This window comes from Symphalangus syndactylus, chromosome 21, assembly GCF_028878055.3.
Source record: "Symphalangus syndactylus isolate Jambi chromosome 21, NHGRI_mSymSyn1-v2.1_pri, whole genome shotgun sequence".
Classification (NCBI taxonomy): domain Eukaryota; kingdom Metazoa; phylum Chordata; class Mammalia; order Primates; family Hylobatidae; genus Symphalangus; species Symphalangus syndactylus.
Genome location: NC_072443.2, coordinates 37,889,913 through 37,903,853, shown reverse-complemented (window position 1 = coordinate 37,903,853; position 13,941 = coordinate 37,889,913). Strand labels below are relative to the sequence as shown.

General features: G+C 39.7%; 1 protein-coding gene across 9 annotated transcripts in view; it reads left to right on the top strand.

Moving 5' to 3' along the window:
• The window catches only part of CCDC191 (coiled-coil domain containing 191), a 107,519-nt gene that overhangs the window by 39,898 nt on the left and 53,680 nt on the right, over positions 1-13,941 (top strand). For all 9 annotated transcript variants that reach the window (XM_055259002.2, XM_055259000.2, XM_055259001.2 and 6 more), the window contains one exon: positions 5,900-6,149. In XM_055259002.2, the coding sequence (XP_055114977.1) occupies positions 5,900-6,149 (250 nt within the window). The remainder of the gene's footprint in view (positions 1-5,899; positions 6,150-13,941) is intronic.

The window sequence follows — 13,941 nt, the reverse complement described above, 5'->3', positions numbered from 1 at the left end:
TCCCCTCACTGACGTGTGTGTTTGCCACCTCGAATTTCCGCTCACTGGCCTGTCCGCCATGAAGGGCCCAGACTTGTGGGCTTTTTTCTTTCCCCCATTTTCTTTCTGTTCTTCCCACTTTCTCCCTGAAGCAACCACAAATCTCTCTCTTTTTAGTATTCATAATTTAGCAACCATCTTTCCTTGTTGAGCCTGTGCTGAGTCTCACTCGCAATCCAAGGATTCATCCACTTATCTCTTCTAAAAATGCATCTTGCTTTTCCTAATAGGAATTGTGGTTACTCTATTTTTGTTCATCTTTATTATTTTAAAAGAAGTTATGGTAATAATGTTATAAAATTTCCTAACAATATTGTGACGCAGCTTCAACATGAACAAATATTTCCAAACCCTGAGGATTCACTTAGTAATACAACAAAATTCTAGTACACACACTAAATTAGACCCTTTGACATGGTGGTATTGAAATTTGAACTGTATATTCAATTTCCTTAGTGTGTTCATTTCTGAAAGTTGGTTCCAGATCTTCCATTCCTCCTCTCCCCCTTTCTGTCTACATTTACAGCTAGCCCCAGACAAAATTGGAAAGAAACAGGGTTTGTTTTCAACATCTGCACCAAAATCTCACAAATCACTACTTAAAAACTTACTCATGTAAGTGAATACCACCTCTACCCCAATAACTATGGATAAATTAAAATAAAAATTTTTTAAAAATCTTCTGCCAGTCGTCCCTGAGCCCCGCTTCCCAGATTTCTCAATTCTTTCCTGGAGCGCATCTCTGCCCTTCTCTGTATTAACCTCCACAGCCTTTAATCCTGCCCTCTCTTGCACCAGTGCTCTGGGCCTTTCCTGGAACATGCTTTTATCTCTTCCCTTTGTCCCTCAAGCCCTTCGTTCTTTGTTACTGTAATTCTCACTTGATATGTTATCCCTCCTGGGACATTTTTGTTTGTTTGTTTTAACAGGCACTGTCTGGAAACAGTGCCCAAAGTGGGAGTGACAGAGATTTGAGGGTACTGTGGCAGGCCAGTGAGAAAAACTGGCCCTTTGGCATTCTTCAGACCATCTCATTCGTTTGTTCGTTCATTCATTCATACTGTTTGATTGGGATAAATTCATTCAGTCAACCAGCTTTACTGATGTTTACTGTATACTAGATCCTCTCCTAAGTCCTGGGGATAGGATGGGGGAACAAAAATATTAAACATTATTGCCTTCTAGGAGTTTTTTTATCTAAATGGGGAAGTTAAAATTGTACCCAAATATTTAACACAATTGCAACAGAAGACACCATAAGATAAATACTTAGGAGTGATATACACATGAATGATATCCTTCATTATGATCCCCTGGGGAGCTTTCTAGAAATAGAAATTCATGGGTCCCACCTTCATTATGATCCCCTGGGGAGCCTTCTAGAAATAGAAATTCATGGGCCCCACCTTCTGAAAGAGGCAGAATGTGGCTAGGCAGGCTTGTGTAGGAACAGGTCAGGGTGAACACGCCAGGCTCACCTGGAGGTGGGGAGGAGAAGTGAGGCTGAATTGAAAATAGGCCGTCAGATATTCTCATTTCCAGTACTCTGGATTTCAGTGTTCTTTTGGAAATCATTTACGGAGTGTGCCTGTTAATCATGTTCAATTGTCCCCTCTGCTCACGTGGGTATGCAGGTGAGCAGCCAGAAGCCGCATGGTATCTTCACCTGGTAAAGCTCCTGATCTCTCTACCACAGAGGCAGAGGACAAGGCTTTCATAGCCTGGCTGACATGAACAGACACGTCTCAAAAGAAGACATTTATGCAGCCAAAAAACACATGAAAAAATGCTCATCGTCACTGGCCATCAGAGAAATGCAAATCAAAACCACAATGAGATACCATCCCACACCAGTTAGAATGGTGATCATTAAAAAGTCAGGAAACAACAGGTGCTGGAGAGGATGTGGAGAAATAGGAACACTTTTACACTGTTGGTGGGACTGTAAACTAGTTCAACCATTGTGGAAGTCAGTGTGGCGATTCCTCAGGGATCTAGAACTAGAAATACCATTTGACCCAGCCATTTCATTACTGGGTATATACCCAAAGGACTATAAATCATGCTGCTATAAAGACACATGCACACGTATGTTTATTGCGGCACTATTCACAATAGCAAAGACTTGGAACCAACCCAAATGTCCATCAACAATAGACTGGATTACGAAAATGTGGCACATATACACCATGGAATACTATGCAGCCATAAAAAAGGATGAGTTCATGTCCTTTGTAGGGACATGGATGAAACTGGAAACCATCATTCTCAGTAAACTATTGCAAGGACAAAAAACCAAACACCACATGTTCTCACTCATAGGTGGGAATTGAACAATGAGAACACATGGACACAGGAAGGAGAACATCACACTCTGGGGACTGTTGTGGGGTGGGGAGAGGTGGGAGGGACAGCATTAGGAGATATACCTAATGCTAAATGACGAGTTAATGGGTGCAGCACACCAACATGGCACATGGATACATATGTAACAAACCTGCACATTGTGCACATGTACCCTAAAACTTAAAGTATAATAATAATAATAAGAAGAATAAAAACTTTAAAACTTTTTAAAACACTTTTTATCTTCCATTTTGTCCCTGGGGGTACCTGGCACATTATTGAATGCATGAGCTTATTCATTCCTATTCCTGCTGAACCTGCTCATCCCAAATGTCACTGTTCATGTCACTGCTTTTTTATGTTCTGCATCAGATTACAGCACTCAATCAGATCACCAGCTTGTGATTATGTATCATTTTTCATTTGCTTTTAAAACGTTCAAGACATGTTGCAGATATCTAGTAGTCTTGTCCTAAGACAGCGGGTATTACCTTACATGTCAATTTTATTCTATATTTTCAGGGTTGTTTTAAATTGAATTGATTCTCAGAAAAAAACTCTTGTAGGATAGGCAGCATAATAGGGCTTACTGACACTGTTTTTGAGGATGAATCTGGGGCTGAGAAACTCAATTGCTGTCCCAGTGTCCCATATCTAGTTAGCATTCTTCTTCTGACTTGTAAGTTCCAAAACATGCACCAGTCACCCAGTATCATTGAGTGTTCATCCTGGGCAGCAAGGTTCATACTTAAATTCCTATTCAAACCTTTTGTATTTTATATTCTTTGATAAGCAGAGACTGCTTTTCTATGCATGCAGTTATATATCATTGTGATGATCAATTTATATACTCTGGCTAGAAATTCCCTGATTTCAGATTGCAAGGAAATTGGGATAGGCTATGTTTCATAAGGGAACTCTGCCCTTCCATTTATGATTATCTGGCACCTATGTCTGAAACCATTTCTTTAGGTGAGCATACCAGAGTAAGTTGCATCTGACTAAGGTTTAAGAAATTCAAGTGATTTTTCACTTTTAGAAATATTTATGTTTTAGTGTTACCTTTTAGAAAGTATAGAAATTGGCTTATGTGCAACATTGTCACTCTACTGAAGTGAGGTGCAAGAGAACAGTAGTGGAACTATCCTTGTCTCTGGATCTCTAGCTTCTGTGCTTCTCCTTTCTGCCTCAAACCACAAATACAGATATTGTAACTACATTTTCTGTTTTTTCTTTTTTACTTTTTTTTTTTTTTTCTGTGACACAGGGTCTCACTCTGTTGCCCAGGCTGGAGTGCAGTGGCACAATCTCGGCTCACTGCAATTTCCACTTCCCAGGCTCAGGTGATCCTCCCACTTCAGCCTCCCAAGTAGCTGGGACTACAGGCACTCACCACCACGCCCAGCTAATTTTTATATTTTTTGTAGGGATGAAGTTTCACTATGTGGCCCAAGTCTCAAACTCCTGGGCTCAAGTGATCCGCTCACCTCAGCCTCCCAAATTCCTGCAATTACAGGCATCAGCCACTGCGCCTGGCCAACTACATTTTCATATCCCCACACAACCATTATAGAGTGGGCTTTAAGCCCTATATTGAACATGCATTTTTTTTACTCATTTTCTTACTTTTTTAGTCTTGTTATATTTACAGAAGTGTTTTTCTCCTTGACTTTTCATAGTGCCCAAATAATCTCCTTGACAGTCAAAACCCCAGTGCTGCTTTTGGCTGTTAGTGCTGTAAAAATAGGAAATTAATACATCAGGTAAATTTTACACTCCTCCTTCCAGAGCAGATTGATGGAAATTGAATTTCACATTAATCAGACACAGCAATGTACATCTTCTATCCTGTAGAAATTTATGATTTTTACTCACTTGAATAAAATGTTACAGGGTTTTTTTGTTCACTATTTATACACTGATTTTTGGAGCTTTGTTCTTATCTGTGTTGCTATCTGATTTATTGTTATTTCTTCTAAAATTTTTATTTCAAGATTATTCAGTCTCAGATATTTGTTTTCATAAAAGTAAAACATATGTAAATATTTATTACCACCTATATTATACTTTTATTACAAAAACCATCAGTAAGTGAATTTCTAAGTATTTATTGAGTACCTATCAATGCATTAGATGGAAACAATTAAATATAATGAAATATGCTGTTAGCAGGGTTGCTTATTTTTAAAAGAAATATAGAATAGATTAGAAATATCAGAGTATATCTGTTGTGGTGAGGGTAAATATTTGGTGAAACTTTTACACACACACACACAAACACACACACACATATACTTGTATATTGAGTCACAATGTGACATTTTTTCTTACTGTAGGTTGCAGTCAAAAAAAGGTTTAAAAGTCATATGAACATTTAAGAACTGTAGAAATGGTCTCCTGACTCACTGAGTTAAGAACTTCATGATTTGCTTGATATGACCCCAAAGAGTCCATGAGGAGAGTTAAGCATTATGTATGTTTAACAGAAATGGATATGCAAACAGTATGATGGAGAACTTATATGAGTCACCTTTCCAAGATACAATCCAGTGTGTGTCTAAACAGTATTATATTTTGAACCTCAAAGCTGATCCCTGATACCACATATAAGTTCCACACTCACAGCTAACTTCTTCAGGATAATAACCATTCACTTATAGATAGATCTAAGACCTCTATGTTTGAATTCTCAACTGACTGCCACCAAATCTCCTAATGGAGATTCCCATTGGGAAGAAAATGTGGCTGGCAGTAACACCACATCCCAACCTCCCCTCAGTCATATTCCCTAACATTTATAAAGTTTCCAGGAATCAAAGTGAGCTCTTCCTTAGGAAGGTCTAGAAAATAAATGAGTTCCATGAGACCAGGGGCCTTGCCTTTGCCCTTCACACATCTAGTGCTTAGCAAGTACCTTCTTGGGGCAGACATGCATTCAGTTCAAGGGTTTGGTAAATGAGTCCTTCTCTTTAGCAGTCCTTTCCCTGACCAGTTCTTCTTGCGCAAGATCAATCCTCAGAGTTTTACTTTGATTTTTGTGAGCCTTTTACTTAAATTATTGACAATTTAACTTGTTAAGTGTTATAATTGTGTTGCTTTCTCTTTCTCCTAAACCTGTCTTTTTAAAATTTTCGTGCATAGCTGAACCTCTCTCTCCCTCATGCATTCATCTTTTTAAAGTCGTTACTTATGTACCTCTTCTTTTTGCTCTTTCCCCTCCAAAAGCTTTCAGAAACTATGGTAATCAAAAAAATGTAACATGCCCTTGTGACATGAGAGAACAGAACAGTTCCTCTTTCTTCTTGAAGGTAATCTGTTGAAGTGCTGACACCTTCTATGAGGAGATCCTTTGCACTGGGGAATTTATAAAGCAATTTCATTTAGCTTAATATAAAATGTTAAGCGAGAGCTAAGATGGAGCATTTCTAGAACCTTTTTGGACTTATGTTTTATTCATATTATCAATTAACAAACTGTAAATGGTTTATTTTAATGGAAGTGCTTTGTTGCTTAGAAAACAACAACTGGCCACTGAGTATAACCGGAAACAAGTTCTCCGACACTGCTTTACAGAATGGCAGCATTGGCATGGCGCCGAGCTCCTGAAGAGAGAGCTGGCTCTCACAAAAGAGGAAACTAGGAAGAAGATGGATGCACTGCTGAAGGCAGCATCACTGGGGAAACTCAGTGCCAGTGGGTCATCAGGCATCAGTCTACCCGAGGAGGCAACAGCCATGGTGGGTCCACCAGTAAGAAATGGACAGGTACGTTGTTTTTCCTGCTTAGTAAACACTTGCATTTGAGGTTTGTGCTTTTATAGCTGGTATGTCAGTCATTGTCAGATTGCCTCGTCTAGGCTATCGAAAGATTAGAGCTGCCTCAATGCACTACCTTTCAGGCAGTGTTTATTTCCGTGAATTGAATCTTCTTTTTATAATCATATATAAACTTTGGCATCATTGGAAGTTAGTAGGGATTTAATATTGAAAGGGCATTTAAAACAACTAAGTGAAATATTCGTTTAGGAACAGACAGGTAAGGCACTGTCTATAACTTGAACTCCTCTTTGTGATCATCAGACATTTCCTTTCTAAATGAGTTTGTGACTTACAAGAGGGGAAATTTAAAATTTTTCTTTTTCTAATCAGAAAAGTCATATGTACTAATTGTAGCAATTTGATAGAAAATCACAGAGAAAAACATCCTATAATTCTGTCATCTGTAGATAATCACTAATAACATGTTAAAGTATAGCCATCTAGTCTTTAAGCATATGCAAATTTATCTCAATATTTTATTTAGCTTTTAAGTTTTCTTTAGTCAGGCCATTGAGGAACTCTAGTCTGCCAAAATTCAGGAAAAGGAAGGCCATGTTTTTTTTCTTCTTAATACTAATACTTACTGTTTTTCTAAAAAAAAAAATTGCGTTTTCACAATATAACATGAGCATTTTCTGTCATTACATACACTTCTGCAATAGTAGTTCTCAACTGAGAGTATACCTCAGAATCACATCTACTAAAACAGAATTTTTGGTTGTGGGGCACCTCTTTTTTTTTAAGTTCCGCAAGTGGACGTAATATATATACCCTGTCTGAGGACTAGTATTCTGTGCCACCATTTTGTAATGGCTACATGATATTCTGTAATGAACCATAAGCTGGAATTTGTTTAGCTCCTCTATTACTGGAATTTAAGTTGTTTCCAGTTTTCCTCCATTGTAAACAATGCTTCAGTGAACATCCTAGTAGCTAAATCTGTACATATACATAATGCTTTACTTAGGATAATACCTAAAAATGGAATGCATGTTCTATTTTCATTTTATTATTGCTTCAACATTTGTATTTCTTTGATTACTAGTAAGGTTAAACATTTTTATATTGAATATACACTTGTGCACCACATAGCAATGTTTTGGCGAATGACTGACCACATGCACAGTGGTGGTCCCATAAGATTATAATGGAGCTGAAAAGTTCCTCTTGCTTAGTGACTTCTTGATATCTTGACCCTGTGTAGTTCTAGGCTAATATGTGTGTTTGTATCTTAGTTTTTAACAAAAATGTGTTTTAAAATTTTTTTAAAAAACAACCACTTTAAAAATAGAAAAAAAGCTTATGGAATAAGTATATAAAGAAGGAAAATATTTTTGTACAGCTGTGCAATGTTTGTGTTTTAAGCTGTTAATTTTTTTTTTTTTTTTCATTATACTTTAGGGTTTTAGGGTACATGTGCACAATGTGCAGGTTTGTTACATATGTATCCATGTGCCATGTTGATTTCCTGCACCCATTAATTCGTCATTTAGCATTAGGTGTATCTCCTAATGCTGTCCCTCCCCCCTCCCCCCACCCCACAACAGTCCCCGGAGCGTGATGTTCCCCTTCCTGTGTCCATGAGTTCTCATTGTTCAATTCCCACCTATGAGTGAGAACATGCGGTGTTTGGTTTTTTGTCCTTGCGATAGTTTACTGAGAATGATGTTTTCCAGTTTCATCCATGTCCCTACAAAGGACACGAACTCATCATTTTTTATGGCTGCATAGTATTCCATGGTGTATATGTGCCACATTTTCTTAATCCAGTCTATCGTTGTTGGACATTTGGGTTGGTTCCAACTCTTTGCTATTGTGAATAGTGCCGCAATAAACATACGTGTGCATGTGTCTTTATAGCAGCATGATTTATAGTCCTTTGGGTATATACCCAGTAATGGGATGGCTGGGTCAAATGGTATTTCTAGTTCGAGATCCCTGAGGAATCGCCACACTGACTTCCACAATGGTTGAACTAGTTTACAGTCCCACCAACAGTGTAAAAGTGTTCCTATTTCTCCACATCCTCTCCAGCACCTGTTGTTTCCTGATTTTTTAATGATGGCCATTCTAACTGGTGTGAGATGGTATCTCACTGTGGTTTTGATTTGCATTTCTCTGATGGCCAGTGATGATGAGCATTTCTTCATGTGTTTTTTGGCTGCATAAATGTCTTCTTTTGAGAAGTGTCTGTTCATGTCCTCTGCCCACTTTTTGATGGGGTTGTTTGTTTTTTTCTTGTAAATTTGTTTGAGTTCATTGTAGATTCTGGATATTAGCCCTTTGTCAGATGAGTAGGTTGCAAACATTTTCTCCCATTGTGTAGGTTGCCTGTTCACTCTGATGATAGTTTCTTTTGCTGTGCAGAAGCTCTTTAGTTTAATGAGATCCCATTTGTCGATTTTGGCTTTTGTTGCCATTGCTTTTGGTGTTTTAGACATGAAGTCCTTGCCCACGCCTATGTCCTGAATGGTATTGCCTAGGTTTTCTTGTAGGATTTTAATGGTTTTAGGTCTAACATATAAGTCTTTAATCCATCTTGAATTAATTTTTGTATAAGGTGTAAGGAAGGGATCCAGTTGCAGCTTTCTACATATGGCTAGCCAGTTTTCCCAGCACCATTTATTAAATAGGGAATCCTTTCCCCATTTCTTGTTTTTGTCAGGTTTGTCAAAGATCAGATAGTTGTAGCTATGCGGCATCATTTCTGAGGGCTCTGTTCTGTTCCATTGATCTATGTCTCTGTTGTGGTACCAGTACCATGCTGTTTTGGTTACTGTAGCCTTGTAGTAGAGTTTAAAGTCGGGTAGCGTGATGCCTCCAGCTTTGTTCTTTTGGCTTAGGATTGACTTGGCGATGCGGGCTCTTTTTTGGTTCCATATGAACTTTAAAGTAGTTTTTTCCAATTCTGTGAAGAAAGTCATTGGTAGCTTGATGGGGATGGCATTGAATCTATAAATTACCTTGGGCAGTATGGCCATTTTCACGATATTGATTCTTCCAACCCATGAGCATGGAATGTTCTTCCATTTGTTTGTATCCTCTTTTATTTCATTGAGCAGTGGTTTGTAGTTCTCCTTGAAGAGGTCCTTCACATCCCTGGTAAGTTGGATTCCTAGGTATTTTATTCTCTTTGAAGCAATTGTGAATGGGAGTTCACTCATGATTTGGCTCTCTGTTTGTCTGTTATTGGTGTACAAGAATGCTTGTGATTTTTGTACATTAATTTTGTATCCTGAGACTTTGCTGAAGTTGCTAATCAGCTTAAGGAGATTTTGGGCTGAGACAATGGGGTTTTCTAGATATACAATCATGTCATCTGCAAACAGGGACAATTTGACTTCCTCTTTTCCTAATTGAATACCCTTTATTTCCTTCTCCTGCCTGATTGCTCTGGCCAGAACTTCCAGCACTATGTTGAATAGTAGCGGTGAGAGAGGGCATCCCTGTCTTGTGCCAGTTTTCAGAGGGAATGCTTCCAGTTTTTGCCCATTCAGTATGATATTGGCTGTGGGTTTGTTGTAGATAGCTCTTATTATTTTGAGATACGTCCCATCAATACCTAATTTATTGAGAGTTTTTAGCATGAAGGGTTGTTGAATTTTGTCAAAGGCCTTTTCTGCATCTATTGAGATAATCATGTGGTTTTTGTCTTTGGTTCTGTTTATATGCTGGATTACATTTATTGATTTGCGTATGTTGAACCAGCCTTGCATCCCAGGGATGAAGCCCACTTGATCATGGTGGATAAGCTTTTTGATGTGCTGCTGGATTCGGTTTGCCAGTATTTTATTGAGGATTTTTGCATCAATGTTCATCAAGGATATTGGTCTGAAATTCTCTTTTTTGGTTATGTCTCTGCCAGGTTTTGGTATCAGGACGATGCTGGCTTCGTAAAATGTGTTAGGGAGGATTCCCTCTTTTTCTATCGATTATAATAGTTTCAGAAGGAATGGTACCAGTTCCTCCTTGTACCTCTGGTAGAATTCAGCTGTGAATCCATCAGGTCCTGGACTCTTTTTGGTTGGTAAGCTATTGATTATTGCCACAATTTCAGAACCTGTTATTGGTCTATTCAGAGATTCAACTTCTTCCTGGTTTAGTCTTGGGAGGGTGTATTTGTCGAGGAATTTATCCATTTCTTCTAGATTTTCTAGTTTATTTGCATAGAGGTGTTTGTAGTATTCTCTGATGGTAGATTGTATTTCTGTGGGATCGGTGGTGATATCCCCTTTTTCGTTTTTTATTGCATCTATTTGATTATTCTCTCTTTTCTTCTTTATTAGTCTTGCTAGCGGTCCATCAATTTTGTTGATCTTTTCAAAAAACCAGCTCCTAGATTCATTAATTTTTTGAAGGGTTTTTTGTGTCTCTATTTCCTTCAGTTCTGCTCTGATTTTAGTTATTTCTAGCCTTCTGCTAGCTTTTGAATGTGTTTGCTCTTGCTTTTCTAGTTCTTTTAATTGTGATGTTAGGGTGTCAATTTTGGATCTTTCCTGCTTTCTCTTGTGGGCATTTAGTGCTATAAATTTCCCTCTACACACTGCTTTGAACGTGTCCCAGAGATTCTGGTATGTTGTGTCTTTTTCTCGTTGGTTTCAAAGAACATCTTTATTTCTGCCTTCATTTCATTATGTACCCAATAGTCATTCAGGAGCAGGTTGTTCAGTTTCCATGTAGTTGAGCGGTTTTGAGTGAGTTTCTTAATCCTGAGTTCTAGTTTGATTGCACTGTGGTCTGAGAGACAGTTTGTTATAATCTCTGTTCTTTTACATTTGCTGAGAAGAGCTTTACTTCCAACTATGTGGTCAATTTTGGAATAGGTGTGGTGTGGTGCTGAAAAAAATGTATATTCTGTTGATTTGGGGTGGAGAGTTCTGTAGATGTCTATTAGGTCCACTTTATGTAGAGCTGAGTTCAATTCCTGGATATCCTTGTTAACTTTCTGTCTCGTTGATCTGTCTAATGCTGACAGTGGGGTGTTAAAATCTCCCATTATTATTGTGTGGGAGTTTAAGTCCCTTTGTAGGTCACTGAGGACTTGCTTTATGAATCTGGGTGCTCCTGTGTTGGGTGCATATATATTTAGGATAGTTAGCTCTTCTTGTTGAATTGATCCCTTTACCATTATGTAATGGCCTTCTTTGTCTCTTTTGATCTTTGTTGGTTTAAAGTCTATTTTATCAGAGACTAGGATTGCAACCCCTGCCTTTTTTTGTTTTCCAGTTGCTTGATAGATCTTCCTCCATCCCTTTATTTTGAGTCTATGTGTGTCTCTGCACGTGAGATGGGTTTCCTGAATACAGCACACTGATGGGTCCTGACTCCTTATCCAGTTTGCCAGTCTGTGTCTTTTGATTGGAGCATTTAGCCCATTTACATTTAACGTGAATATTGTTACGTGTGAATCTGATCCTGTCATGATGTTAGTTGGTTATTTTGCTTGTTAGTTGCTATAGTTTCTTCCTAGCCTCGATGGTCTTTACAATTTGGCATGTTTTTGCAGGGGCTGGTACCGGTTGTTCCTTTCCATGTTTAGTGCTTCTTTCAGGAGCTCTTTTAGGGCAGGCCTGGTGGTGACAAAATCACTCAGCGTTTGCTTGTCTGTAAAGTATTTTATTTCTCCTTCACTTATGAAGCTTAGTTTGGCGGGATAGGAAATTCTGGGTTGAAAATTCTTTTCTTTAAGAATGTTGAATATCGGCCCCCACTCTCTTCTGGCTTGTAGAGTTTCTGCTGAGAGATCAGCTGTTAGTCTGATGGGCTTCCCTTTGTGGGTAACCCGACCTTTCTCTCTGGCTGCCCTTAACATTTTTTCCTTCATTTCAACTTTGGTGAATCTGACAATTCTGTGTCTTGGAGTTGCCCTTCTCGAGCAGTATCTTTGTGGCGTTCTCTGTATTTCCTGAATCTGAATGCTGGCCTGCCTTGCTAGATTGGGGAAGTTCTCCTGGATAATATCTTGCAGAGTGTTTTCCAACTTGGTTCCATTCTCCCCATTATTTTCAGGTACACCAATCAGACGTAGGTTTGGTCTTTTCACATAGTCCCAAATTTCTTGGAGGCTTTGTTCATTTCTTTTTATTCTTTTTTCTCTAAACTTCCCTTCTCTCTTCATTTCATTCATTTCATCTTCTATCAGCGATACCCTTTCTTCCAGTTGATCGCATCTGCTACTGAGGCTTCTGCATTCTTCGCGTAGTTCTCGAAACTTGGCTTTCAGCTCCATCATCTCCTTTAAGCCCTTCTCTCCATTGGTTATTCTAGTTATCCATTCTTCTAATTTTTTTTCAAAGTTTTTAACTTCTTTGCTATTGTTTTGAATTTCCTCTCGTAGCTCAGAGTAGTTTGATCGTCTGAAGCCTTCTTCTCTCAACTCATCAAAGTCATCCTCCATCCAGCTTTGTTCCGTTGCTGGTGAGGAACTGCGTTCCTTTGGAGGAGGAGAGGTGCTCTGTTTTTTAGAGTTTCCAGTTTTTTTGGTCTGTTTTTTCCCCATCTTTGTGGTTTTGTCTACTTTTTGTCTTCGATGATGGTGATGTACAGATGGGTTTTTGGTGTGGATGTCCTTTCTGTTTGTTAATTTTCCTTCTACCAGACAAGACCCTCAGCTGCAGGTCTGTTGGAGTTTACTAGAGGTCCACTCCAGACCCTGTTTGGCTGGGTGTCAGCACCGGTGGCTGCAGAACGGCGGATTTTCGTGAGACCACAAATTCAGCTGTCTGATAGTTCCTCTGAAAGTTTTGTCTCAGAGGAGTACCCGGTTGAATGAGGTGTCAGTCTGTCCCACTGGGGGGGTGCCTCCCAGTTAGGCTGCTCAGGGGTGAGGGACCCACTTTAGGAGGCAGTCTGTCCGTTCTCAGATCACCAGCTGCGTGCTGGGAGAACCACTACTCTCTTCAAAGCTGTCAGTCAGACAGGGACATTTAAGGCTGTGGAGGTTCTCGCTGACTTTTTGGTTGTCTGTGCCCTGCCCCCAGAGGTGGAGCCTACAGAGGCAGGCAGGCCTCCTTGAGCTGTGGTGGGCTCCACCCAGTTCGAGCTTCCTGGCTGCTTTGTTTACCTAAGCAAGCCTGGGCAATGGCGGGCGCCCCTCCCCCAGCCTCGTTGCCGCCTTGCAGGGTGATCTCAGACTGCTGTGCTAGCAATCAGCAAGACTCTGTGGGCATAGGACCCTCCGAGCCAGGTGCGGGACACAATCTCCTAGTGTGCCGTTTTCCAGGCCCGTTGGAAAAGCGCAGTATTAGGACGGGACTGACCCGATATTCCAGGTGCCGTCTGTTTCCCCTTTCTTTGACTAGGAAAGGGAACTCCCTGACCCCTTGTGCTTCCCGAGTGAGGCAATGCCTCGCCCTGCTTCGGCTCGCGCACAGTGCGCTTCACCGACTGTCCTGAACCCACTGTTAGGCACTCCCTAGTGAGATGAAACCGGTACCTCAAGCAGAAATGCAGAAATCACCCGTCTTCTGTGTCGCTGGGGCTGGGAGCTGGAGACCGGAGCTGTTCCTATTCGGCCATCTTGGCTCCACCCCGTAATCCCAGCTACTAAGCTGTTACTTTATAAAAGAGTCAAAAAGTTAATAATTTAAAAGTTTATAAAATAGAAAGTTACAGTAAGCTAGGGTTAATTCATCACTGAAGAAAAAAATTCTAATAAATTTAGTGTAGCCTAAGTATACAATGTCTGTGAAGTCTGCACTAGTGTATAATAATGTCCTAGGCCTTCACATTCATTCAT